Source organism: Vicia villosa, unplaced genomic scaffold (genome assembly GCF_029867415.1).
Source record: "Vicia villosa cultivar HV-30 ecotype Madison, WI unplaced genomic scaffold, Vvil1.0 ctg.002440F_1_1, whole genome shotgun sequence".
NCBI lineage: Eukaryota > Viridiplantae > Streptophyta > Magnoliopsida > Fabales > Fabaceae > Vicia > Vicia villosa.
The window spans coordinates 118057-145963 of record NW_026705926.1 but is presented as its reverse complement, the minus strand read 5'-3'; the positions used below and the strand labels follow the sequence as shown (position 1 = coordinate 145963).

The 27907-nt window shown below is 36.0% G+C and overlaps 2 protein-coding genes across 3 annotated transcripts; one reads left to right on the top strand and one right to left on the bottom strand.

Annotated features, from left to right (window-relative positions):
- The first annotated feature begins 19620 nt into the window (after positions 1–19620).
- On the top strand, positions 19621–21259 carry LOC131638823 (uncharacterized). Of its 2 annotated transcripts, none has more exons than XM_058909372.1 (2): positions 19621–19902; positions 20116–21259. In XM_058909372.1, the coding sequence occupies exons 1-2, from the start codon at positions 19836–19838 to the stop codon at positions 20916–20918; spliced, it is 870 nt and encodes a 289-aa protein (XP_058765355.1). In that variant the 5' UTR covers positions 19621–19835; the 3' UTR covers positions 20919–21259. The 2 variants fall into 2 exon arrangements, with proteins under 2 accessions (XP_058765355.1, XP_058765354.1); XM_058909371.1 differs by having other exon boundaries at positions 19632–19911.
- A 361-nt stretch (positions 21260–21620) lies between these two features.
- Positions 21621–26851, bottom strand: LOC131638822 (protein BREAST CANCER SUSCEPTIBILITY 1 homolog). The gene is made up of 13 exons (XM_058909370.1): positions 26653–26851; positions 26509–26562; positions 26363–26433; positions 26134–26247; positions 25288–25778; positions 24995–25102; positions 23929–24897; positions 23753–23853; positions 23385–23571; positions 23071–23277; positions 22819–22984; positions 22559–22677; positions 21621–22148 (listed from the first exon to the last, which is right to left on the bottom strand). The coding sequence occupies exons 1-13, from the start codon at positions 26697–26699 to the stop codon at positions 21804–21806; spliced, it is 2979 nt and encodes a 992-aa protein (XP_058765353.1). The 5' UTR covers positions 26700–26851; the 3' UTR covers positions 21621–21803.
- Positions 26852–27907: the final 1056 nt, after the last annotated feature.

The window sequence follows — 27907 nt, the reverse complement described above, 5'->3', positions numbered from 1 at the left end:
ATTTCTTGATATTGGATTTTAATGCAATAGACTTACCTTTCTTTTGAGGCTCATTTGCGTCCAGCTCTATTTCATGACTTCTCAAGGCGCTGATAAGCTCTTCCAGAGAAACTTCATTCAGATTCTTTGCAATCTTGAATGCAGTCACCATAGGACCCCATCTTCTGGGTAAGCTTCTGATGATCTTCTTTACGTGATCAGCCTTGGTGTATCCCTTGTCAAGAACTCTCAATCCAGCAGTAAGAGTTTGAAATCTTGAAAACATCTTTTCAATGTCTTCATCATCCTCCATCTTGAAGGCTTCATACTTCTGGATTAAAGCTAGAGCTTTAGTTTCCTTGACTTGAGCATTTCCTTCATGAGTCATTTTCAAGGACTCATATATGTCATAGGCCGTTTCCCTGTTAGATATCTTCTCATACTCAGCATGAGAGATAGCATTCAGCAAAACAGTTCTGCATTTATGATGATTCCTGAAAAGCTTCTTCTGATCATCATTCATTTCTTGCCTTGACAGCTTTACGCCACTGGCATTTACTGGATGTTTGTAACCATCCATCAGAAGATCCCATAGATCACCATCTAGACCCAGAAAGTAACTTTCCAGTTTATCTTTCCAGTATTCAAAGTTTTCACCATCAAATACCGGCGGTCTAGTATAACCATTGTTACCGTTGTATTGCTCAGCAGAGCCAGATGTAGATGCAGGTGTAGGTGTAGACTTTTCACTTTCATCAACCATCTTTTACTGAAGCGTTTTTCTCTTCCTGAATCTTTTCTAAACACGGTTAAGTGCTTGCACCTTAGAACCGGCGCTCTGATACCAATTGAAGGATAGAAAAACACTTAGAAAGGGGGGGTTTGAATAAGTGTAGCTTTAAAAACTTGACAGATAAAAATAAATTGCACAGTTATTTTTATCCTGGTTCGTTGTTAACTAAACTACTCCAGTCCACCCCCGCAGAGATGATTTACCTCAACTGAGGATTTAATCCACTAATCGCACGGATTACAATGGTTTTCCACTTAGTCCGCAACTAAGTCTTCCAGAGTCTTCTGATCACACACTGATCACTCCAGGAACAACTGCTTAGATACCCTCTAAGACTTTTCTAGAGTCTACTGATCAACACGATCACTCTAGTTACAATCTGCTTAGTTCACTCCTAAGACTTTTCCTAGAGTATTCTGATCAACACGATCACTCTAGTTCCTTACAACTTAATGTAATTCTAAGAGTATTACAAATGCTTCTTAAAAGCGATAATCACAACTGTGATATTTCTCTTAATCGTTTAAGCTTAATCTCACTAATATATTACAACAGCAATGTAGTGAGCTTTGATGAAGATGAAGATTCTGAGTTTAGATTTGAACAGCGTTTCAGCAAGTTGATATTCACAGAATAGATGTAGAATTCGTTAACCTTGCTTCTCATCAGAACTTCATATTTATAGGCGTTGGAGAAGATGACCGTTGAATGCATTTAATGCTTTGCGTGTTCCGTACAGCATCGCATTTAATGTTATACGCTTTTGTCAACTACCTCGAGCCTTGTTCACGCTGTGTCTACTGACGTAGCCTTTAGTAGCTTTTAACGTTCCTTTTGTCAGTCAGCGTAGCTTGCCACTTGTACTTTCTTCTGATCTGATGTTTGTGAATACAACGTTTGAATATCATCAGAGTCAAACAGCTTGGTGCATAGCATCTTCTGATCTTCTGACCTTGAAGTGCTTCTGAGCGTGATACCATCAGAACTTCAGTGCTTCTGTTCTCTTGTTCTTCTGATGCTTCCATAGACCCATGTTCTGATTCTGCTTCGACCATCTTCTGATGTCTTGCCAGACCATGTTCTGATGTTGCATGCTGAACCATTTGAGACAAAGCTTCTGAGCGCTGAATTATGCGTACTCTTTATATATTTCCTGAAAGGGAAATTGCATTTGATTAGAGTACCATATTATCTTAAGCAAAATTCATATTATTGTTATCATCAAAACTAAGATAATTGATCAGAACAAATCTTGTTCTAACAGCTTGCGTTCCGATGAGTATGCATGAGTTTCTTGCAGTTCCTTAGTAGCTTAAGATTCATGGTGTTAGATGGCGTTTCATAGCGTTTTGATACTATAACCTTGCTCCTGACGCATTCAAACGTGGATTAATATGCTTAGCTTGAGTTTTTGTGAAGTTGTGCTTGAATAGGGTTTTAGAGTTACCCTCGGTTTGATTGTTAGGGTAGGGATTGGTGGAAGATAACGACAGATCTATGATCTACGTGAGAATGCGAGCGGAATGGTGGTGGTCCGGTCGATTTCTGGAAATTTCAAGGTGCCTCCGCCGCCGGAGTGGCCGGAGAAGGTGATCGGCGAGGGAATCTCCGTCGCTACTGATTCACGTGTAACTGTTATCCGTCGACTGACGTGGCATCCATGCCATGGTCCAAGTTCCCATTTCTTTTGATAATTTTTGTTTTATTATAATCATTTGATGGTGAGGTGGCTGTGTGTGATTGGTCTATTGCGTTTTTGTCCTTTTCCAATATTAAGTGAGCTTGATCAGTTGATATCATATTCACATGCTTTCTGAAATGTCACATTCCATAAATAATAAAACCATATGCTATTGAATAAATGAAACACAAAATAAAATGGAAATAAGAGTGAAATGTGACCATTCGCAACTGGGCCTAGGGTCTTTCTGGATTGCACCCTTGTTCTACTAATGCATACGCGTTTACTGAGCTGGGCCTTGGCGCCAGACTACCTCCCACACCCCCAGTCTTTAAGCCCTGTTTAGCTTTAACTAATTTCAGTTCATTCAGAAATTACTTGTGCACCCCCCTTGCTGTTAATATAAAAACAATTAAAACTGATTTTTCTTTTTTCTTTTTACATATTGATTGACTTTACTAAATAAAAACAACAACAAAAAATCTTTCCTAACCAATTAGATCTTAGAATATTATTTCCTTTTAATTGAAATTTTAATTGTGTGGTTTCTTTGACTTTTAATTGGTTGATAAACCATAAAAAATAAATAATAAATAGTCTTAGTTTAATTCTTGAAATTAGTGTCTAACATGAATAAAAATGTAATTGCTTGTGAATATTTTCTTGAATAGTTTAGATTTTAAATTCTTTTCCTTTTGTGAACATTTTTCAACATATTGTGAAATGCTTAAACAACTCTTCTTCCTTATTTCTATTAGGAGTAATTCATAACATAGATTAGAATGTTAGATCTAGTTCCCTATTTCATTCTTTTTCTTTTCAACTCTTTAAAACATTAATAAAAGGAAGATGCGAATCACATTAAGCAAGGGATCGAGAAATGAGTGGGATTCATTCCCTAATCTATTTCTCAATCGCTTAGTGGCATAGAAACGAGTGGGATTCATTCCCTAATCTGCTTCTCGGTCACTACTTAATGGGAGAGAAATGAGTGGGATTCATTCCCTAATTTGTTTCTCAAACATTAATTAATGGGAGAGAAATGAGTGAGATTCATTCTCTAATCTGTTTCTCAAACATTACATAATGGGATGGAAGTGAGTGGGATTCATTCCCTAATCTGCTTCTCGATCATTATGCATTTTATGTGATTCGAATCGTGAAGTAAATTCCCTTAAAAAATACACAACCAAAAACACTTTAAAACATCTAACAATGGTTCAGACTAAAGCAAAGTAGAGAAAGTGGTGAGTGGCCCGGTAGTGGGAACTGTTCACCACTCATCTACCCTAAAAGACACAAACCAATCTCTTTCTTCTTCCTAAGGGCACCGTTATCTCCGCTCCATTGCATCCTAGGCGATCCCTTATGCAAGAGCGCGAGCGTTAACGCCGCCCAACTAAAAAACACAAAAACAAACAGAAAATCTTTAGCCGAGCTACGGTAACTCTGATTCCTGAAAAGGATACGTAGGCAGCGGGGTAGGGCCCGTGCGAGTACAATTCTTTATTTTCCCTACATTTTGCATTCATTCACATAGACATAGTACACACCCTTTAGATAGAAACAAACATAGGTGGATACCATCGAATACGATGGGCGTGAGGGGTGCTAGCACCTTCCCCTCGCGTAACCAACTCCCGCACCTAGATTCTCTGGTCGCAAGACCCTGTTCCTTCCTTTGCCAGGTTGTCTGATATTCCTTTCCCTTATGGGATAAATATATTGGTGGCGACTCTGTTCATTTTTCGCGAGCGTGCGACACCAGGGAACTGATATAGATATATCATTCCCGGGGGACTAACATGATAGGGTGATAACTTAATACTGCTCGTAGACCAATGTAATAAGCTGTAGTTGTATATCATCGTCAGGGGACTAACATGATAGGAGTAGATTTGGTTACTGCCACGGGACTGATGTAACATATCATTGCCAGGGGGCTAATATGATGTTTCACTGCCAGGGGACTAATGTGATGAGAGTTTGATATGAATGATTATCAGAATGAATATTCGTCTAGATTGCTTTCCGAGAAGAAAATTTGCTTGTTAGAGTTGATAAGTTGTTTGATGACATTCGTCCACTTAGGAACTTACCTGAAAAACAAAGTTAGCAGCATGCAATGTCATGATGCATGGTATGTAGTTATGTAATGATTGATTATGAATGATGTATGTATGCAAAATGTTGTCAATGATGACAGTAGATCGTAGCATCGTCTAGAGGAAAATAAATCCTTGACTGTTGTGAAGAATACAAAGTATAAGTCTTTTGCTTTAGTAGGAACTCCCGCTCCATGCTCGAGGATACTAAGCTAGGGATCTTTGACTTCTGCTTGGGGAGAGAATCAATTTGAATGGTTGATCTTGATGTACCCGACTTGGGATAAGAGAGATGAATAGAGTCTTCGATGTTCCATCTGACTCAGCTCAATTGTGAGTGCTAATCTTTATGGAGATGGTGGATTTAGAGGAGAACTTATTCGAAGATCGCTTCTTGAAGAACGCTTTTATGGGATATGATTTACGGGAAGACATGGATGTCTTGAACATTTCCCCCAGTATTATATTAACTGCCATTCCTGGTGTAGCAACCTGCCCTAAAAATTAAGCTTTTAGAGTCGCCGCCTATTCTACCAGGGCGAATAGGAAACCCTATGCAGTTAAGAGATCGGGGTAAGATTATTATAATCAGGTCGAGGAAAGGTGTTAGGCATCCTCAACCCTTTCCTAAGGTTTGTATCTAAGGTTAAGGCTTATGGCTAAAATATTTAGGATAATAGCTAAAGAAGTGAAAAGGGCAAAATTGAGATTTTAGGTGAATTGAGATTTTAGGGAGGGGGACTCACCTTGGTTATCCAAGTGCCTACGTATCTCCTTATGGAGAATCAGAGTCAACTTAGGTCGGGCACAGGGTTGTACGCCTTAGAATTGATTATGGAGGTGTTTGAAGGCTTTTTGAATGGCCTATCGTAGTTTTTGAAATGCGAAGTTCGGAGGTATTTTGAATTACCTTGTCGTAGATTTGAAAATCGCAGTATTGAAGAGATGAAATCTGTAGTGTCGTGGTTTAGTGTGTTTTGAATGTTTGGGCGTACAACCCTGATTTAATATGTCACCGTTAGTTACGATGATCAATAGGTTTGATCATTATAGTTAACGGATTAATGGGGTATTGTTGGTTACTCTAACCGATAGATTCGATCGTCGCGGGCAGCAAATAAAATGTATTTTAATAAATTTTATGTTTTTTATCTCTTGTCTAATGCGACTAATAGGTTTAGTCGGGTCGAGAAGAGAATTAATTAAGGGTAAATGTTTTGCCAAATGGGCAGTGGGATTGGGCAAACCCTAATACATGATAATCTTTCTAGGGTTCTTATGGTTTTTATAACAATTAAATTTAATTAAATCAATTAAGTCGAATAATCGACATAATCGAATAATCGGGATGATCCTAAATAATTCTAAACCCTAATCGTTAACCTAACCCTTATTTTATCCTATTCCTAATTTAAAAATTAAATTATATATACATTAATATGTTAAGATAATTAAAGAGTTATATAAATACCATGTAAATAATATATATAAAAAAATAAGAGAAACCTGATTTTGATCATATGTGGCTCCCTTGTGAAGGTGCATGGTATGCCTTCAACCCTGTGTGCATTAGATCTATTTCCATAATCATCCAAGGGCTATTGGTTGGGGGTGTATTGTGAGCCATCTCACGTGAGGTGCATGTAACCTGTGGTAAACAATTGTTGAAAAAATAACAACGGGGCTGGGGATCGAACCCGCGAGCCCTTGGGAGAACACCAGCGCACTTACCATCCCTACCAATTGCTTCAGCTGTAAACCACGTGAACGAAAATCATTATATTTTAAAACATGTTGTTTAAATGAAATAAGGCGCGCGTTTTGAACGAGCCAATAGCCAAGTGCCTTCATCTTCAAGCTTGGGACCTGCAATTCACGTTTTCATTTGCTACGAATCGGCCATGAATTTGCGGCGACCCCATCCGTAGCGAACTTAACCTGCAATCACAAAACCACATACACACACCAAAAATCCAAACCAAGACCATGGTTGCGGTCGTCTTGTCTATACGAACGCAATAACACCTGAGTTAAGTCCCGATTCCTCCTAAATCAAGAATCCCTAATTTAAAAGGAGTAAACCCTAACATGGTGATACGTTGTATATGCGTGCAACGGTCAAATTAACAATCCAGAAAGATTCAGTGCATCATAACAAACCAATATATACATTCAAAACATGATTATGATTGGTGAATTAACGGAATCGACTCTTGAAAGAAACACCCAAATCGTGAGCTATGGAGGGCTATTCTGGGCGCTGGGACTTTGGGGAATAAATGGAACACGTTCAATGAGATCCCAGGAACACGTATGAACTCTCAAAACACCTTGAATCGGTCACTCTCTCCAAAAACAATTTTTGCTTCTCCTTGAGTTTTCTTTAAGAATTGGTTCGGTTTTTTCCTTTTGTTTGAGGCAGCAATCCCCTCTCCTTTTCGTCTGCCCTCCTTGTCTCCTTATAATAGATTTAATTAGGTTAAAAAACTTGCTCCAAAATCCACTCCTTTGGCTGATTAATCTCTTGATTGAAAGAAGAATGTTTTGATTCCAATCATTTTTTTTGGTCTAAATTTAGCTAATTTCTCTCCAATCAAGCCATACACCGAATTGGACCAAAAATATGGCCTTGGAATATCTAGATTTGATTGGAATATGGGTTGAAATCATATTTTTTTGATTTTTTTTATTTATTTTAACAACCTCATAATAATAATAATCCTAACTAATCATAATACTAATCAATAGATATTAACCCTAAATAGTAATATTAATACTAATTCTAATAATATATAATTAGTTAAAAATAATAAACCTAATTAATTAAAGCCTAATACTACCTAATACTAATCCTAATATTAATAAAAATTAATAATGCTAAATACTAATAGTTAGTCGATAAGAATAATAATAATCAAGACAAATATTAGTAAACCCCAAAATACCCCGAAAATGATACAACCCTTGTAATAATTGGGCCCAACGTTTGGGCCTTAAACACCTGTTAATTACGCCTTTGTTTTAATTCAACCTGGTTTATAAGAGAGCGAGTTTGACAATAGGGATGTCAAACCCTATGACTCTTAATTTTGAACCTTGATGGATTAACGAACGTAGATTTGATCGGGCAAATTTTGGGGTATGACACCTGGATTCGTATTGATTGGGACCTGCCAATGAGTATTGGTCGAAGTGTCAACGGGACTCGTATAGATTTGCCCCTTGCTAGTAGGGAGTTTGAAGAGATTCCCCTGACGAGGACTTTATGAGATGTGTATTATGGATGACGCCCCTAGTACTCATAAGCTTAAGGTGATGCCCCTGACTAACCGGGAAGTATCTTCAGACCCACTTGGGCGCATGCCCCAGATTGTTTGAACAAAGCATGTCATGCCCCTTGTATTTGTTGACTTTTATTTGAGTCAATTGTAAGAGATGTTGATGCTGAAGTGGTTTTGTCTGCCGGGATAACTTTCAGTCATTAGTTGTACCATGTGCAAATTCTTCCTGATGCTAACATTCGAAATTATGTAGCAAAATATGTTTAATAATGAATTCATGAGATGCAGTGCATATGTCTGTCTTGATTTTTTGAAAGCATTAAAACAGAAGATGTAAAAAGCGTGATGTTTATAAAAATGTGATGTTTGTAAAAACGAAATATCAACTCGACATTTGTGGTAAACCTTAAGGAGTCAGGATACCTTTTTGGTGACAGTATGCTTTCGAACTAACCATGCTTCAGTTGGGACTTTTAAGGGTTGTAACGTGGCTTGGTTCACGGTTTAAGAAACAAAGGATAATGGCTCAAAAATTTATTTAGACCCATCCCAATCTTCGTGATGTTCTTCGATCCTATGCTCAGTTAACTCTGCGTTTAAGCCTTAGCAAATCTTGAAGTTGTAACATTGATATTTGATGAAGGTTAAAGTACCAGAGGTTTGTTTGGACAGGCAGTCATCCTTTTTTGTAATATTCCTTTTTGTCGAGGATTTATAACAACCTCTTTTGGTGTTTTTTTTTTTGACTTTGTTATCCCTAACTTTTGCCTGAACTGTTTATTTTGACATTACAGTCAGCGGGATGTTTCAATTTTCGATAAGTCTCCTTCATAGGTTTTGACTTAACAATTTTTTTCTTTTCCTTTTGATGGATATTGACTGCCTGACTTAATGGTCACGGGAACCCATCATTATTTGCGTAAACAACGGCTAGTATAATTGAGTTAACTGAGTAACTACCCTGCCCCAGGTTATGATTAAGGGTTTTAAATTGCATGTGAAAGAAAAATTCTACTCCTTAGGCTCAAAAGAGTTTACAAGGGATTAACATCCTTATATCTCCACTGTTTAGGAATAGAAACAATGCCTGTACATCGTTAACATAGTCTGTTCAAAAGCATCAGTGTATGAGGTTGCGGCATCGTCTTCGTCATCCTCCCTCAAAAGGCTTATAGTCTTAGCAGGAGTTGAATATCACAAAACATATGCAAAGTAAAGACATAATTTAAAATGAGTGATAGCGAAATAATTTATTCAAGACAAACATATGCAATGCACTGATGATGATTATTAAAACAGATAATGTCTATCATAAGTCGAATGTTTAAACGAACAGAATAGAAATTATCAAATGAAAGGTAAACTAATGATCTGAAAGTTCCTCCTTTTAGCCATCCACAGCATTAGAATTTACGTTAGGAGTCTCAAGAGGATCAAATTCAACTTCCCCGACATCGATCATATCTTGGATCTTGTTCCTCAATGTCCAGCATCTATTCGTATCATGACCAGGACTATTGGAGTGATATGCACATCTCACATTAGGATTATAGCTACGAGCAGAAGTACTAGGATTCTTAGGGGGGGTCCTTTAAAGTGATCAACTCTGACTTCAACAGGTGTTGTAATGCTTGAGCCAGTGACATATTGATCTTAGTGAACTGACGCCTAGGCGTGTCTTGCTTGTTTTGACGACCTTTTTGAGGTGCCGGTGAGGAGATTAGAACTGCCCCAACAGATTGGTCATGGTTACTCCTTTTCTGATTGTATACATCATTTGACTCTGACTTCCCATTGAAATGCTTCTTTGTAACGCATGAGGATATAGCGGCTTGAATCTTGCCACTTCGGATGCCATTCTCGACACGTTCCCCAGTCAGTACAAGTTCAGTGAATCCAGAGGATGAACTTCCCAGTAAATGACTATAGAAAGGGCCGGTCAGTGTGCTCATAAACATATCAACCAACTCTCTGTCAGCCAAAGGAGGTTGAACTCTTTTGTCCAGGTCTCTCCACTTTTGAGCATACTCCTTGAAACTTTCTTTCGGCCCCATAGACAAATTTTGTAGTTGCATGAGGATTGGCGCAAGGTCGGCATTGTATTGGTATTGCATATAGAAAGCAGTTGCCAAATCTTCCCATGTATGGATGTTGGTACCCTCCAGTTGATAATACCATTCGAGTTGAGTTCTAGATAAGCTCTCTTGGAAAAAGTGGATCCATAGCTTCTTATGGGTAGTATGAGGTTGAATCTTCCTTACATAAGACCTCAAGTGCAGCTTAGGACAAGAGACTCCATCGTATTTTGAAAAAGTTGGAATCTTGAATTTCGGAGGGATAACAACTCCAGAGATGAGTCCTAATTCCTCAAAGTCCAATCCAGGTACCTTCTGGATCTCCATGGCTTTCATACGTTCTTCCAGCAGCTTGTATTTGTCATCAGGATGTCCATCCTCATGGTAGTAGTTCTCTTCTTCCTCAGAGGGCTTGGCAGAATCGTGGTTACTTTTCGCATCAGTTTTGACACTAGCATCATCATCTTGTTCATCGTCGTCACTGTCTTCAGAGACTTCGGCTTCCCTGAGTTGCAAGATTGGTCTAAGCTTTTTCCCAGATTCTTCTTGCCCCTCTTCTTCTTCTTCTTGGTAAGGATGGTCTTCAGCTGTTCTTGCCCCTTGGACAAATTCAGAATCAAGACTTGGAACTCAGCATTTTGAGCTAGGAGATCCTTAACTGATTGTTCGAGATTCATGATGCTGAAATAAACAGCGAGGAGGTGAGAAACCTGTGGTAGAAACCTGTGATGCGATGTTATGAATGCAGATGCAATGTTTTCAAGGATCTTTAAGGAATATAGTTAGCACGTTTAGAGAATGATTTGGTCGCATCTTCGTTTGAAGAACTCTGATTCTTGGATGTTCTTCTATGGGAATCAAGCTCACCATATCGAGTGGGTCATAGCCTCTGATTCGGGATACCTATGAATTTGAAGGTATATGGCTAGAGGAAAATAAATCCTCTTGCCCCTTGATAGGTATAATGCCTCTGATTTGGAAGACAAATGGGCAGAGGAAAGTAAATCCTCTTGCCCCTTGATTAGGAATTCAATCCTTGATAAGAGCACTTGAAATTGTGCGCCCTAAATCCCTAAGATCCTTGAAAGGGTTAGTTAACATGCAATGTTATGATGTCATGATGTCATGATGTTATGCGAATGCAATGCATCAGGCAAAACGTAAGGTAATAAGAACAAACAAGTCCTACAAGGAAATCCTGCAAAGAAACCAAAGGGTTAGTAACACACACAAGCAAATCACACAAGTGTCCTTATGTTTAGGGGCTTGCATGAAGTTCGTAGGTAAGTACCCTCCCCATTGAAGTTTAGTTGGTTCAACCTGTCCTAGAATAGTAACCGGGCTCTATGGTGCTCATATCCCTGATCTTTCTCGCGGGCATTGTCTCAACATGGCACTCGATCGGCCAGCCAAAAGCATCCCTAGAGTCCAATCTCAATGAGTGTAGCATCGAGTATCAACCGACTTCAGTCAAGAATCCAAAGTCAGCTATCTCTCTACTTCCTATAGGCCAAAGTCAAGTTCAACTAGGGTTCTAAGGGCGAATTAGTGCTTATGACACCACGCGGTAGCCAAATGTCTCCTCGATCATATTCAAGGGCCATCAGGACAAACCAAAGTGTCGCACTAACGGTAGCCACCAGTTCAACCATAACGATACATGTCGTACAGCCTCCATGGTCTATTGCCACATACCTAAGGTACACTAGATCCGGGTGTAGGATCTTTCACACAACAGAATACCCAAAACAGCCTTTAGAATATAAATCAAACAATTAAAGTGGTCCTAAATTTTAAGGTAACCCCTCCTTAATTAGAATATCCCCAGCAGAATCGCGAGTTCTATAATTCGGTGAACTGACTTTTTAGAAATGTCGCGGTAAGCAAGAGTCGCCACCGACTTTTATTTTATCCAAATTAAAGAAAGGCTAAAAAAACAGAAAAAATATTTAAAAGAAATTTTGAATTCAGGGGGTAGGTTATACAAAGGAAGGTGTAAAGCACCCTTTGTATCCATGGTTGTCCATGGGCTCTTAATTGCTTAGCTCACTTTGTTTTCAAAAAGTTTGAATTTGTTTGAAAAGTAGGGTGTGAATAGAAATTTGAATAAGAACTTTAGCTTGTAAATAAGCGTAGTCTTTTTTAATTTGATTTTGAAAAGAAGTGGGAAAAGGTTTTGAATTTTTGAATTTGAATTGAGCAAGCAATTAAAAAGCAATTACCCTTAAGTTTAAAAAAAATCGTTCTTTTAGCTTTTCATGGGAAAGGGCTATCCATACCATAAAGAGGTTAGGAAGTCCTTTCATTGGATTTTGAAGGGTCATCGAGATTATCGTTCGCCACAAGACTGTCCCTGCCATAAAGAGGGTAGGTAGTCTAAGGGAAGGATATAATAGTCATTAAAAAAAATTAGGCATCATGCGAGGATACCTTAGCAATAGGGACAATCATTATTTATAAGGCAACCTCGAGGGAGTTTGAATAACTTTAAAGGCAACATTTGCTTTAGGTATCCTCGGAATCGAGGGACTTGACTATTTTTAGGCAACAAAATTAAGGCAACAAGGCAACAATATAAGGCAACAAGAAGGGTTACCCTAAAGGTGTGTGGGTGCACAATCAAGTGATTAAATTCAATTATTTATCTTGTAATTAGTTATCCTAATTCAATTAAAGGTTTCACTCCCTAGGGTTACTAACCACGCAGTTTAAAAACGCATAAATCAAAGGCAGAAAGATAAAAGTCCTACGCTATTACAATAAACACCTGCGGGGATGGGGAAATAGGGGCAGAAAATAAGAGGGAACAATAATTAGTATAAATATCTTTGAATGCCTTGATCTTCCTCGAACCTTGATCAATTCTGAAAATTTAAAAGGAAAATAAATAAGGGTGAGTGTAGGAGAGATTCATTGACTATTTGAGGCAAACCCTATTTTGGGCAAAAAGGCAAAATAAAATAAAATGATATTTAAAGAAAAAGAATTAGAAACTTAGCTTTTCGATCTGGTAAGGCGCGTAGTCGGAGGATCTTGGCTAATCCTGAAAATTTGGCATGAAGAAGAAAAATGTTAGTGCATTACACATCTACAAACCCTAATTAATTAAAAGTTTACAAACCCTAATTTTGAACCTAAAAGGTTTATTTAAGAAAACTTATTGTGATCCAAAAGGTTTATAAGGCTTAAAAATGCGTTAGTGGATAACACCTACCTGAGGATTCTAGGGTTACTTAAGGTTAAAGAAATCCTAAGGTTAAAACCTACGGACTAAGGTTTAAAATTATACCAAAATTAATCTAGTAAAAACCTAAATCCTAATTTGATTAAAAATTAATGTGGATTATTAAAGTTAAACCTAAATTATTGAACCCTAATTAAAATAATTTAATTAAAATTAAAACCCTAATTAAAAATATTTTAACTAAATTATGTTTATTTAAATAAATTTTAATAAAAAAGAGTTAGTTTAAAAGAGAAGAAAAAGTTTTTTAGTGTAAAACAAAACAAAAATATAATTAAAAACTATTTAGAAATAAAGAAAAAGATTAGGAACTTAGCTCTGGATCCTGTGTGGTTGTGCCCTGAGGGTCCACGGTGGAGCAGCGTTTAGGAGGCGCATGATCATGTATCCAGGAGATCTAACGATCATGAGGCAAGGCTCTTTCGTGAGTGCATGTTGAGTGTGTATACTGGATCAGAGAACTAGAAAATACACAAAATAATTGTAAAAACCTGGGTTCGAACCCAGGTTCAGCAGGTTAGTGGTGATCATCCTTTATACCAGCTGTACCATTAAGCTTTTGCTGTTATTAAAATACACTGCATATAATATATTTAAAACATAAAAAATAATGGAAAGTCAAACACTCACCCAGAGTTGGGCCCACGAGGCGTTGAATAGCGAATCAAGAGGAGAGAGAACGTGTGGGATCTACGACCATCCAATGAGATGGAGAGAAGTCTTCGTGGTTGACCCACGAATCAAAGCCATCCGCGTGTGATTATTTATTCCCAGCCACTATTCATCATCATCTTCCTTGCTTCCTGCGGATTTATTTGTGGAATTTGTTGCCTCTTTTCCTGCGGATTTTCCCATGGAAAATTCTGCACTTTTAAAACCTGCAAAAATCAACATAGAACAAAAACAAGGCTGCCCAGATCCATGTAAAATCACGCTATGAATTCATTGGTGGCATTAGTTTGGCTTGAAAACGCGTGGAACATGGAAAACAAAGTCAAAACCTTCTTTTGCCCTAGTAATGGTAAATAACGTTTCACACGTTAAAGCTTTCAACCATCAATCGAAACCTTCCCTAAAACATACTAGGAACTCAAATAAATTGTTAGCTTGGATTATAACGCGCTAAATGATGAGATACGAGAATCAAGAATGCATGAGAATATGATGAATGTGTCATACGTGTTTCAGGTGTATTTACGCATGGATATTGATTCAAACCTACCTTTTATTACCTTAGGAATGGAATGGGATGATTTGTTTGGCCTGAAACTTGCTTGAGTTCGTGATACGGAGTTTGCACCTTTCTTTGATTTTTGTGACTTTTGAAACCCTTGTTCTATCTCTAATTTTCGTTCCCCTTGTGCCTTGAATAATATGAGTATATATAGAGAATGATTTTAGGGTTACAAGTTTGGAGAGAATCAAATAAAATCATGTGTTTTGATGGTGAGAAATTTGATTGAAAATTTGCTATTTTTGTGTCAATCTCTTGCCAATCATATCTCCACGAATTTCCAATCATTTACCATGATTTGGAGGTTCAATATTTGACACAAAAATAATCTCATCCCAATCTTTGATTATTTATAATATTTTATTCAATTTAAATTGAATTTAAGTGATTAAATTCAAAATAAAAATAAATAAGAATAATAAAAATAAATAAAAGGGTCCTATGGGTCGTGGATAAGTTTAGGATTAAGTTTAAGAACCAAGACTTAGGCCCATGGGCTCAAAAGATCAAAATTATTCACTTTGCCCTTCATGCATTTTCTCAATTTTGCCCAACTTTAACCATGTGTATCTATCTCAATTTTAACCCTATGGAGATGTTCTTGACCATTTTAGAAAGCTCAATATGTCCTTTAAATCCTCCTTTTGGTTTCATCTCAATTCAATCTTCCATGTTCATGTATGCTTCATTTGAAAAAGATGACTTTTGGTTGACTTTTAAAAGGACCTATAATGTCTTGGATCATATCTCTTAAATGGTGCATTTTTATCCTTGGCGTGTGAGAGACAAAGTTGTAGAGATTTCAATTTCCTTCAAATTGAGCTTTGGATGGGAAATTTCTGATATTCCATGTGAAAGTTATGCCTGGTCAAAGTTCAGTTGACTTTCTCCTATGAAAACCCTAATTTAGAAACTTTTGGTTTTGCTGATTTTTTATCTTTTCTTGATGAATCATGATCAATCCTTATCAAGTGATGAATTATACTTCAAAATAAGGTTGTTGATAAAAAATCAGGAATTTTTACTGTGGTTTAACCACAGTTGACGTTTAGGTCAAACTAGTCGACTGTTGACTATCTGAGTTGTTGACTGAGCAATCCTATGAATCAGAGATTGAAAAATGGCATGAGGACCCTTTGAAGCATATGAGAGGCCATGGGATCAATTTGAGGTCTCAGAACTTAATTTGATCTTGAGAGAAATAAAACCCTAGTTGTGGGTTGATTGCTTAGAAGATAAGTAAGTGTGCCCAATTCTTGCATATGCTTGATTAACTAAAGATCATATGAGTCAAGATATATTGAAATATGATGTGCAAATTTTGGGGTATGACAAAGAGAAAAATAAAAAGGAGGCTAAATCAGTGATTAAGCTACCATTTCCAACTAGAGTAGCAAAAAAGGATTCAAAAGAGAAATATTTTGAGAAACTTGCTACACTATTCAAAAAGTTAGAGATCAATTTACCTTTCTTTAAAGCACTTGAGCATATGACCTTGTACAAGAAATTTATGAAAGAGGTGATTTCTAAGAAGAGACTAGTGGGAGATGAGACAGATATTGTAACTGAAAAGTATGGTAGAGTCTCGCCAGAAAGGAGGATCCCAATCAAGAAGAAACACCCTGGAGCGGTTGCAATACCTTGCTTTATAAATGAAAGAAAGTTTCATGAAGGTTCTAGTTGATTCTGGTTCTAGTGTAATTTTAATGCCCAACAAAACAAAAATAAGCAATTAAAATAAATTTTACTCCCCATCCCGATTTTACATAATTAGAGTAAGGTACTGGTAGTTAAACAGTAAAACTAAAGAAGTAATTCCAAGAGCTATCTTCTACTTACTTAGCACTATTATTCCTGGGTATCTACACGATACCCATGTAAAGGCAACATTCAAACAGAATGGGTGAGAATACCTTCAAATAATAAAAGTGCATAAACAATCAGAGTAGATTAAAGTAATCAAACTATAAGTACATGTTAGGAAAACATCACATCCATAAATGATCATAATTCATCCACAATCATCATCATCATCATATACATTGGAGTATGCAATGTAATCCCCTACATATTGACAACTAATATGCATGCAATATCGACTCAACATTTAGTTATTCATACGAACCGAGTCCCAATAAACTGTGAACCCCAAGCCCTAATCGACTACAAGCTCCAATCCCCAACACCGAGCTTGGGACAACCACGCATCCCCAACACTGAGATTCATGACATGCCTCTTTTATCAACAACATCTGATGCATGAACATATGTATGTATCATCACAAAGACTCAACAACACATGAAAGGTATCTCATTAAACCATTCAATTCTTGCACAACATCAATAGGGTAGTTTCCACACCAAAACCACTCATCTCAACTCAAGCATCAAGAACATATGAGCATTACAAAATCATGTATGCAATCCACCACAAAACATCGTACAATGATCATATATTCACACAACAATAAAATATATCAAGTAAGCATAGCCTCATGCTAATACTTATTTTGGATCAACCATATTCTCAGTTGATTTCCATTATATCACATGTAACTCAAGTTAACCAATGGCAACAACAAAAATTCAATACGGAAATATAATGATTTCCTAATTCGTTCAACTATGCGATCCTTTAAACACTACAATAAGCACCCAACCACAACCCAATTAATTTCCTAACTTCTTCCCGGAGATAGTTCAATGTGTTAGCTTTTTAACGCTTCGAACATTGCGTTATTTTGATACACGGGTAGAAAGTTATGACAGAAACAATATTATTTTTCAACATGGTTATAGCAACAATCAATTGTCAAAAATGACAACTGATTGTTATCACTGCAAAACCCAAAAAAACGTGATTTTAATGTGTGATAACCGATTGGCATATGTGACAAATGATCGTCACAAGTGAAAATTGCCCTGGGACCCAAAAAATCATGTATGTCAACCGATTGAGCCATGCTTGAGGAGTTTGGACTTTTGGACTTAGGGTAGACATTCCCTTTGCTTGGAGATTATTGTGTTTGAGAACTTAATAATTCATATGGACCTTGTACTTTCATATGAGAACTTGGCCCCAATCTTGACAAATAGTTGAACTTTTGAACTCGGAACTCATTTGATGCTTTGTGATCTTAATGTTCATCTGATATACTTGTGGTCTTGAATTTCATCTGATACTTGGTTCATCTGAGACTTTGGATTCATCTGATCATATTCCTTTGCTTGCTTGCTTATTTCTTTTGTGGCTAAATCCAAAGGAAAATGAATGCTCTTTTTGACCAATGTCAAAAGTTTGCTCCATCTTGTGGTTAGTTCACTTGCACACATAAAAACTTTTTCTTGGGATACCTTACAATGAGACATTTTATTTCTTGTCCTTTATCTTTATGCTTTAGGATAATCTCTTCATCTCCTCCCACTTCTTCAATTTTCAAAACCTTATTGTTTTCAAACATAAAACCTTTCATGATAAACCTTGACTTTGTCAAGTGATCGTCAAATACGTTTCTTAATAAATGCTAAAACACTTAAGCATATTCAAACACTTTCAAAAACCATAAAAAGACAAACATCATCAAACTTTCTTTTTGTCCATTTGTGTACTTTTCTTTTAAAACCTTTTCAGAAAGGAAGAACATTGGTCTAATTCTTGTAGTGAGGCAAACCCTAAGCCCTTAAGTTGTGGTTACAGTTGTTGATATTTTCCACTTGAATGCCAGACATGCTTGTTGACTAAATCTGAGTAAAGCTTTCCATATCAAGATGATGCAAATAAACACTCACTCATACTAGTGGATGGCAATTGATGTTTTCCGATGAAAGACGACAAAATGTCTTTTCCATTAAAATCAAACAAAACAAACCTTTGTGTTTCCTTTTGAGCAGAACTACAAATGTTCTGATTTCTCTATTGCAAATAAGGTGTATATAGGCACAAGATGCAACGTCTTGTCGAGCACAAAAAAAAACAATTATTTTCTCATCTCATCAATCTTTTTACAAACTTTAACTCTTTAGCCTAAAAACGCGGATTTTCAAATGGTTCGTGTGGAGTACCACTGATGTGAGGGTTGCTAACATCTTCCCCTTGCATAGTCAACTCACATATCTAGATCTTTTCTTTGTTGGGTTTTATCGATATTTTTCCTTTCCTTTGGAAACAATAAAGTTTGGTGGCGACTCTTGCTTTTGTGAGTTAAGTTAATCAATATCTTAATCTCAATTTTTTTACTACAACAACATCCCAACAAGGTTTTTCACCTCCTCCCCTCTAAGCAACTGGACTAGGGCGTATATGGAAAACTCTCATCTTATAAAACAGTGACAAGGGCTTAAGAGAAAAGTGTATCATTCTCATGTATTCAAAATTTATTCTCACTCTCACATCATTTCTCATTACTCATTGACTTAACGTTGCAATGTTAAACAAGTCAATCTCCTCTACACTACATCAGAACTCAAGACCACCGTAACAAAACACTACTTCACTTTTCACCGAGCAATTTCCATTCCACCCCATAACATATGTTATCTCGTAAAATGGGGAAATATTATGCGTAATGCTGAGCCACTTTCTCTCTTCATTATAAGTTGTGCTTAGCATATCTCTATGTTTCAACCTAGTTAGATAACCATCACTTTCTCTTAATATGCCATTGCAGTCAGCATTTTGGACTAGATATAGTAGATATGAACTATCCCCAACAAGCTAAACAAGTATATTAAGCAAAACAAGGCCTTGTATATCAACTTTTTTTTGTTCAAAATATCCAAAGCTTAATAGTGACAAGTTTATTAGGATTTAAAAATGGTGAGAAGTTAATTAGAAGATAAAAAGTACCCAAAATCAAAAGCGAATATATATCTCATATTCCAAACCTTAAATCACTAATCCAAAAAATGAAGAAAAAATTAGAGCCACACAACTTGAATATGTGGCTCAATTATAGGGGCATTGTATGAGAATTTATCCTTTTTACATATATTTAGTGGGAAAAAAATCTTCTATCTTAAGGAATAAAGACAATATATTTATTTATTTGGAGCCTTAATTTCGCATCAACCATTAAAAAAGTCAAACTCTAAGCAATAATTGCGCATCAACCTTGAACCATTTTATCTTCCATTCGAACTAACCTCACAATACACAATACTATATTAGAAATTCAGAAACAAAAACATAAAATTTTCTCTCTCTTAGAACTAACCTCACAATACACAATACTATATTAGAATTTTAGAAACATAAACATCAACTTTTTCCAGAGAGAGAAGAAAAGGAAGAAAGACTACAAAAGTAGTTCTCTCTTCTTGGATCTCTCAATACATCTAACATTGGAAATTAACAACAACAAAAAAAACAAATAAATAAAACTATATCATATCTTTTATCATCATTGATTCTCCCTCTTGAAATCTAATCAATTGTGGACATAGGATGGATCATGTCCGGGCATTTTCATCTCCCCAATTAACTCCAAATAACAATGGACAACCAGAACTTGGTATGGAAGGTAATTTCTTGTGTTACACATTCAACTTTTTATAGTTTTGTATAGAAAATGAATCATCAAACATTTGTTACTAAGAAAATCTATGACATGTTCCATCATCTTAGAATCAAAATGATCAAAGAAATTAATCAAACATACCGCGTTGTTAGGCATATACGTAACTGATGAATCGTCTTTAATTATTTTGTTTCATTTTGCAATTAGGCCTTGCCACAAATGTTAGATTATTGTTGAAACTAATTCAAGATCATAACGGGGCTACCACGAAGGAAAACGATGAGAGGAAGTTTCATAGGGTGAATGGTATGATGTTTCTCTTAGATGAGGTTAGGACAAGGGTTCAAAAAGTTCAAACTTCTACCAAGAAAAGAGCTGAACTTAGGAGGTGTAACACTGACCTTAGGCCAAACATTCCAAAGGACAAAAAAGCTCCTGATGCACCTGCAGATGACAAAGAAAGACTAAAGAAAGAGCTAACCGCGAGCTTGGTGGCGAGACAGAGTCTTCAAGCGATGTGTTCGAGTTTGGGAAAAGAAAAGCAAATCATGGCTTCTGAACTTTCTAGAAAGGCTCAAGAATTGACAGAACTCGAGGAGCTTATCGGGGATCTAAAAGCTCAGAATGACATGTTGATGGGGAAGTTGCATGCATGTAGCTCAGAGCAGAAGGAAAAGAAGAGTAATAGTGGAGTTGAAATGGAAGGGAACATAGTCCTTCAAGAGCGTACCAAGGCTCTTTCTGAACAACTCTTAAAATCCATTGATGGTTACAGGTCTTTGAAGAGGAAAGTAAAAGACATGCAAGAGGAAAAAGGGGAAACGCATGCTACAATTGAGAAAATGGGGTTAGAAGTTCAATCAAGCATTGACAGGATTCATGGCTTCAAGGAACAAATGGTAACAACTACTCTAGAAACAAGTGATGTCAAAGAGGAATTCTCAGCTTTAGAGCATATGCTTGAATCTCTTAGCATGAAAATATCAAAACTTACAGAGAAGAAAATTTAATATGTTTAGCCAAAAGCTCAATCTGTGAGTGGAAGAGGCAAAGGTGTGAAGCGTGGTTTACAGGGGAAGATAATGGACACTATGAAAGCATCATCCTTGTACAGCAGGCCATTATTCACTTGTAGCCCACTTTGTCTATTTTCACTGTCTAGATAGCATACTCTTAGACCATGAGCAGAAAGGGAGCCATTAGCCTACAAACTTGACCGTAGAATAATGGTCAGAAGAGAATAGGGATGTCGACTTATCTGAAATTAGATTTCTAATGGTGTAAGACTTGCTTTATAAAGCAGATTCTTGTCCTCTGTGCATGTCCAGTATTGAAATCTTGTTCCGCTCAATCTGATTTATATAAAGTAGTGTTTACAAATGAATGTATTTTCATATTCAAACAAAAACATGACATGAAATGTGAATTTCAATATAGAAAAAGAAAAAATCACCTATGAAAAAGAACAAGTGAAAAGATAGGACTAGGATCAATAGAAATGGCTACCATGACAAGAACAAGTTTAAGAAATCTAACCTACTCATTTTAATCATTTCAAAAATGAATTACTGTCATCATCACACTATGTCTTTGATTAACATTAGAGAAACTGGGATGTTTATCCAAATTATACCTACACAGTTAATTTTGCAACAGTTGACAGGATGAAAAATAAACGAATCTGACTTGTATTTCAAAAAATATATAATAAGCCATGCTTTAAGAACCATAAGTAAAGAAACATAGAATTGCGACAAACTAATAACATACAGAAATTTATTCAATATTTAGTCTTTAAAAAGGTATATTATGGGTCTCTGCATATACATTAATAAATAAAGAAAAGGAAAACACTGATTTGGAATCATATGCATGTGAATGACAAATAAACTTTCTTAAGCAAGGCTTTGCAGCTTGCAGCCAGCAATGGAGTTCAGAATCCATGTATTACTTGCAACCACTGAACCAGTAGATCTTGCCAAAACCTCTGCATCATGTCGCCTTTGGCTGAAAATTGCATCCTTTTCCAACGGATTACAATTAGCAGAAACCTCAAGATTGTAGATTATGAGGGCTTGCTGTGGACGGATATGTGACACTGGATTTTGGTCATCTGATACAGGTTTTCTATGAAGAATTATCCCTCCAGCAGCAATCACAAGGTCTTGCAGATAGCCTTTGTATGATGGGATGAAATCTCCAACAAAATAGAACTTGTAGCCATCAAAAAGCTTTGGTTGCTGCATAAGAAAATTTACCACTTCATTAGACTGCAAACAAAGAAGTATTTATTGAAATAGACTGCAGTTGTTCTAGCTTAATTCAATTTATATGCATCCAACTATCGATCTTATAACAAAAAGTAAATAAAAATAGGCAGCTATTTCCAAAAATTCTCACTGTTCACTTTCCATGCTTCCTTTAAGTCAGCGTATATATGCTTCTATATATCAGTTACTTGCATTTAATTTTCCAGGCAAAAAAAGTTATCACATTCTCTATCATTATGCATAGAATATATTAGGGGTCAGCTAATACATATTAAGAATGGTTTGTAGAAGATACAAATTTGGATAAAGTTAATGAAAACAAGGCATGGTGATTAAAAAAATAACTAGTCATAGCATGGCAACTGTGAAATGTCTCTAACCTTGTTCAATACTCTTAGTCGGCCAAGATGGGGACCATCCTTAATTCCATGGATGTCGACATTAACTTCATAAAGGTCCTCATCAACAGGTCCAGCTTCTCTTATGCAAGCTTTGATCCCTGCTTAGCACAAACAAAACGAAAAAAATATATATATGAAATTATTTGACTTACTATGACTTTATTTTATGATACAGTTTAGGAAACAAATAACAACATAAAAAGAAAGAAAGAAAAATTAAAAAAATAAACTGTACTTACACTCAATGCTGAGAATCCATTTTCCCTCTAGAATACCCATCAATACTTTGAGAGTCCTTCTGCATGCGCCATTTTCATCTGTTGATGCTATTACATGGGTAACACTTGAATCCCAAGTTTTAGAAACAGTGAACTTGGACACTTTTTCAAATTCGGAAACAACATCCTACAAATTCAAACATAAATAAGTAATAAATAAATTACTTTTTAACAATGAAATTTCAGAATAGATATGATATGCAATTATTTTACCCTCTCCTGTAAAGATAGAGCTGAACAACACAGCACAATTTTCTTGTGAGATCCAAGAGAAATCCGACTCTGGGTTGTAGTGTCATGTTTGAGGCTACAGCTTTTAGCTTTGGTAGCTGCAAGTGTTTTGCTCCTGTGATGCGATCCTGAACTTTCATATGGTAACTTGGAGGGAGCATGTAGAGGGCATAACATGACAAAATTTTCCTGAAGAAAAAAAAAAAGTACAATTTTGTTAGATTAGATTAGATGTCTAATAAAAAGTAGAGGCATTAACCATGAAGTTTTAAATGCAGTTTGGTTTAATCATGTACCATATCCCATCGACATTCAGGAGTCCACTTGGCACAAGTGACATGAAAGCTCCTGCGACAACTTTTCTCATAGCAACCGAGTGCAGCTCCTTTAAGTCCACAAAAACTGCATTTGATTCGCCGACTTCTACTTACTTCAGCTTCGAGATTTATTGCATTATCACCTTCAAAATATACATTTGGGGCCCTGATGCATAAGTACAACACATACTTGTAAATCCAAATTGAAAATATAACAAGTTACAACTTACAAAACTCAACTGGACTAAATCAATTATAGACAAGACGGCTATATAGTTATTTGAAGGATAATCAGCAGCAATCATCCAAATCCACTTAATTACATAACTCAAACAAAAATTCAATACCATTCTGTGCAATTCCTGTGACAATGTATGACTTTAGATCCTCCTTCATAATCAGCAGTGACGGGCTTGCCATCAAAATAGTGCACAATTGCACCAGAAGCCTGTATTTGGAATAGCATAATGTAAGTTTCAGTTGATTTATAATGAACACAAGATTAACAAGCAGACTATTTTACCTCTGATTCTTCTGACGAGAGACAGAAAGCACACTGATACCCTTTGGCATGGCTGACACATTTTCTTAAAACTGGTTGATCTGTCGAATGACATTGTTTCTCTTTCAAAGAATCCTTCAGTACGCTGACATCAGTAACTTCCTTAATGCTATCATCTGGCTTAATTTCTTTATCATCTTTAGCCCTAGAGATAAGTTCAGGGGAAGGCTTTGACTTTTTAGTACTCTTCCTTTCAGTACTGCAGGGCATAGACTTTTTGGACAAACTGTTTTTTCTTTTCCTAGTATTGGTGGTGTTATTATTATCCGTCTGTGGACTTAAACTAGATGAAGCAGATCCAGCAAGCTCTTTGCATTGGTTTTGCATTGAAGTTAAATCTTCAGGTGGGTCACACACAACATCTAGCCTTTGTTTTCCAGATCTTTTCACCTGACTTTTTCCAGCAATCTTCTTAGGACATAGCATCTCATTATCTTGTTTAGATGATGAAGCATATGAATTCTTAGCCATCTTTCTTTCATTATTGTTTTGAACTCCTAATATATTAGAGACTGTGCAAGCATTTTGAGATGTTGAGTCTGCACTAGTAACAAAACACACCCTTTTGGCCCTTCCACTAGACTTTTTCAGGTTCAAAGCTTTGCTTTTATGGTCCAATGATTGCTCCTCAATGGCTTTTGATGTTATATTTGAATCCATATTCATAACATCACTTTGGCAATTTAGTTCTCTAATATGGTCCTGCCTATATTTTTCTCTAGCCTTCCTGCTTCTCTTTGTAGACTTCTTTTTTCCATTTAGATCATCAGAACTTTTAATCTGAGAGGAACCTGGTGGTAATGTATTAGCCAATTGATTACCATTTGGATTTGCAAATTGTGTACTGTAAGCATCAGCACTTGACTGATGCTCTTGAGTTGCTGCCACTATTTCCTCATCAATTTCATCAATATCAACAGCATCCTCAACCTGCAGTTAACATACAACTTAATTAAACTTCAATGACTAGGTTATGAGCAACAAACTAAAACATGTATGAAAAAACTGCAGATACAATTCTCAATACCTGCATTTTGGTCGGAGTTGAAAATAATTCAGGGGAGCATGGCTTTTGTGTCCATTCAAACATCTCACTATCAAATAAATTAACAGATGGTTTGTTTTGCACCTCATCCTGCAGAACAATCACAACAAAAAATATTAATGACTTCAACAAGTTTTGTTTTTCTCAATAATAATATTCAATTTAAGCCCAAAAATAAAACTAAAATTAAAAACATTATAATGAAAGCTAAATGTCAAAAGGCTTTTCTCATAAGGTTTGATAGCTAAATGTTTTGTTATGAAGCATGTACTTACTGATGGAGCTTGTTTTGTAGGGCTTTCATCATCAGCATCTTTAAGATCACTAAATGAAGGAGGAACCGGCGTTGAACCCTCAATAATTTGATCCTCATCAGTGGGCCCACTTAATATTTCACCTTCTTGCACCTCTCTTAACCAAAAGAATGGTTCTTTCACACAATCACCTTTTTCACTCCGAATTTCCATTGCATTTCCCTTGGTGAAAGCCTTTTGTGTTCCTTCTTTGTTAATTCTACTAAGAGAGCCTCCTGACTTTAAATCCCTAAGTGGGGTTTCTGAGAGAATATCTTGTGGCACTTGAACTCTTTTCTTAGCAGGAAAAGAAGGTTTTGCGCGGCTAGCAGCCGGACTTTTCTTTCCAGGCTTTAGCTTCTTCCTAGACTTGTTTCTCACTGGGGTCTTTTCCTCCTCAATGTGATTTTTTTGAGTTCGACTTGTTCCTTTTTCACCAGACTCAGCATTACCTTCCCTTTGTTTTTCCTCCTCTATAGCATGAAAGAGTTAGTACATTTGAAAGAGAGACGTTCAAAACTTAATATGCCAATACAAGTAAAGAAAAAAACAGTGTGCCACTAATTAACAAAAGACACTCTGTAGGGATATTTTAAGTGCAATCACTGTTTAATTGGTTAAAATTCACACCGGTCCCACTAAATTATAAAGGATCTACATTCACACTTGAATTTTCAAGAATTAGAATGCATGTTGAGAATAGTGTGTTAGAGAATGTGTTTTTAGTATAACAATCCATATCAATGAACAAATAAATAAACAAACAAACAATTAAATAATTACATGATCAAGTTTGAAAGATTGCAATAAAATGAAAGGCATAATAACCTGGTGATTTGGTATCAGATGGATTTTGAGTGAGGAATAAATTAGTTCCAGATGCAGCTTCCATGTTTTTGTAGATCGCAACTAAATTGTCGATGTGAGGAGCAGGGCGAACCTCTGAAATCAATTAATTAATTAATTAGGGTTTGTGCATTTATGCAAATGCATATTCAAATTAGGGTTAATGAATAAAGTAAATGTGTTGATCTGATGATCGAGGAGATCTACATACCTCGACGAGTGAAAGGTATTTTGCATACAGGACAAGCGGATGCAGATTTCATGGACTTAAAAATACAAGAGCTGAAAATGCAAAAACATATGATAAAAGAAATGAATGAATAGGATAATGAATTGATTATTGAATGAATTACGTACTTGCAGAAAAGATGATTGCAGGTGAGGGAAGCAGCATCGTGTAGTAAACTCCAACTGCATGAAGAAATCAAGAAAGACCGTGAAGAAATCGAATAGGAATAGAGAGAAATAAAAGAGGGATAAATAATTCAATTGAATTCGTACCAGATTGGACATTTGAGTTCTCTGCCCATTCTTTCAAGATCGCCCATTTTCGATGTCGGTAACCGAAAATTCACAGTGGAACTCGACTAGGGTTTCTATCACGGAGGCCCGGTGATAGAAGAAGGGTTTTATTTAGTTTTTGAAATTGGATTTGAATTTGAAAACCGCGCTCTATGTATCTCACGCGCCAACTCAATTCGTCTTTGGCGGTTCAAATTTTGGGAAGATTACAGAGTACGCTTCATAATGGTTTTAAAATTTATTTATGGATTAATATTTAATATTACAATATAATTGAGTCAAAAAAATTATACAAAAATGTAGTTTTTGATGTGCTAATTAAATTATTTTTAAATTGTATAGAAAGTTCATTTTTTTCAAAATTATTATTTTTTATATATTTGTTTTTTTAAATCAAATAAATTATTCAAAAATTATTATTTTTTAATTTGTATGTTCTAATCAATTAAGGTGGGGACAGTTTCAAATTTTGGGAAGATTACACGGTATGCTTCATACTAAGATTTAAAATTATTTATTTATAGATTAATATTAAAATATAAATTGAGTCAAAGAAAATTAACATTAAAAACGTAATTTGAAAAAACAAGAGAACTGGGATGAAAACGGGGCGGGCGGCGCGGTCGAGGTAGAAGGTGTCTCTAAACCGTTGGAGATCTATACCAAATTGACTAGAAAATACTACTTATATAGAAGAAGAAGAAGAAGAAGAAGAAGAAGAAGAAGAAGAAGAAGAAGAAGAAGAAGAAGAAGAAGAAGCAAGAAACTATAAAAAAGCGAACAATTTGGAGAAGAATGAAGTAGCTGAAGAGAAACCAAAAACCCCATCGCCTGAACTACAAACAGAGATAAAAAACGACAACACTACACTTCAAGAGGAAAAATCAAATAAGCTATGGGATAATGTAATAAGTGGTAATCGAAACTTGTCTAATGGGACGATTATTGAATTTGTTGCACCTGAGATCATGGATGGAGAAATTGAAATTGAAATTAAAGAAGTTAATATCGAATCGGATGTAAAATTTTGGTTTAATTATGTATGTGTTAGGAGGAGATTTAAGTATGAATGTTGTCAAATAATATATGATCAAATATTGGAATTGTGTGCAATTAATGGACATGTGTTACAATTATGAGGCTAATTCATTTTGAAATTTCAATCATTTAAAGACAAATATGCAGTGCTAATGAAAGGGCTATGCATTATCCATAACATTGCAATGTTAATAAG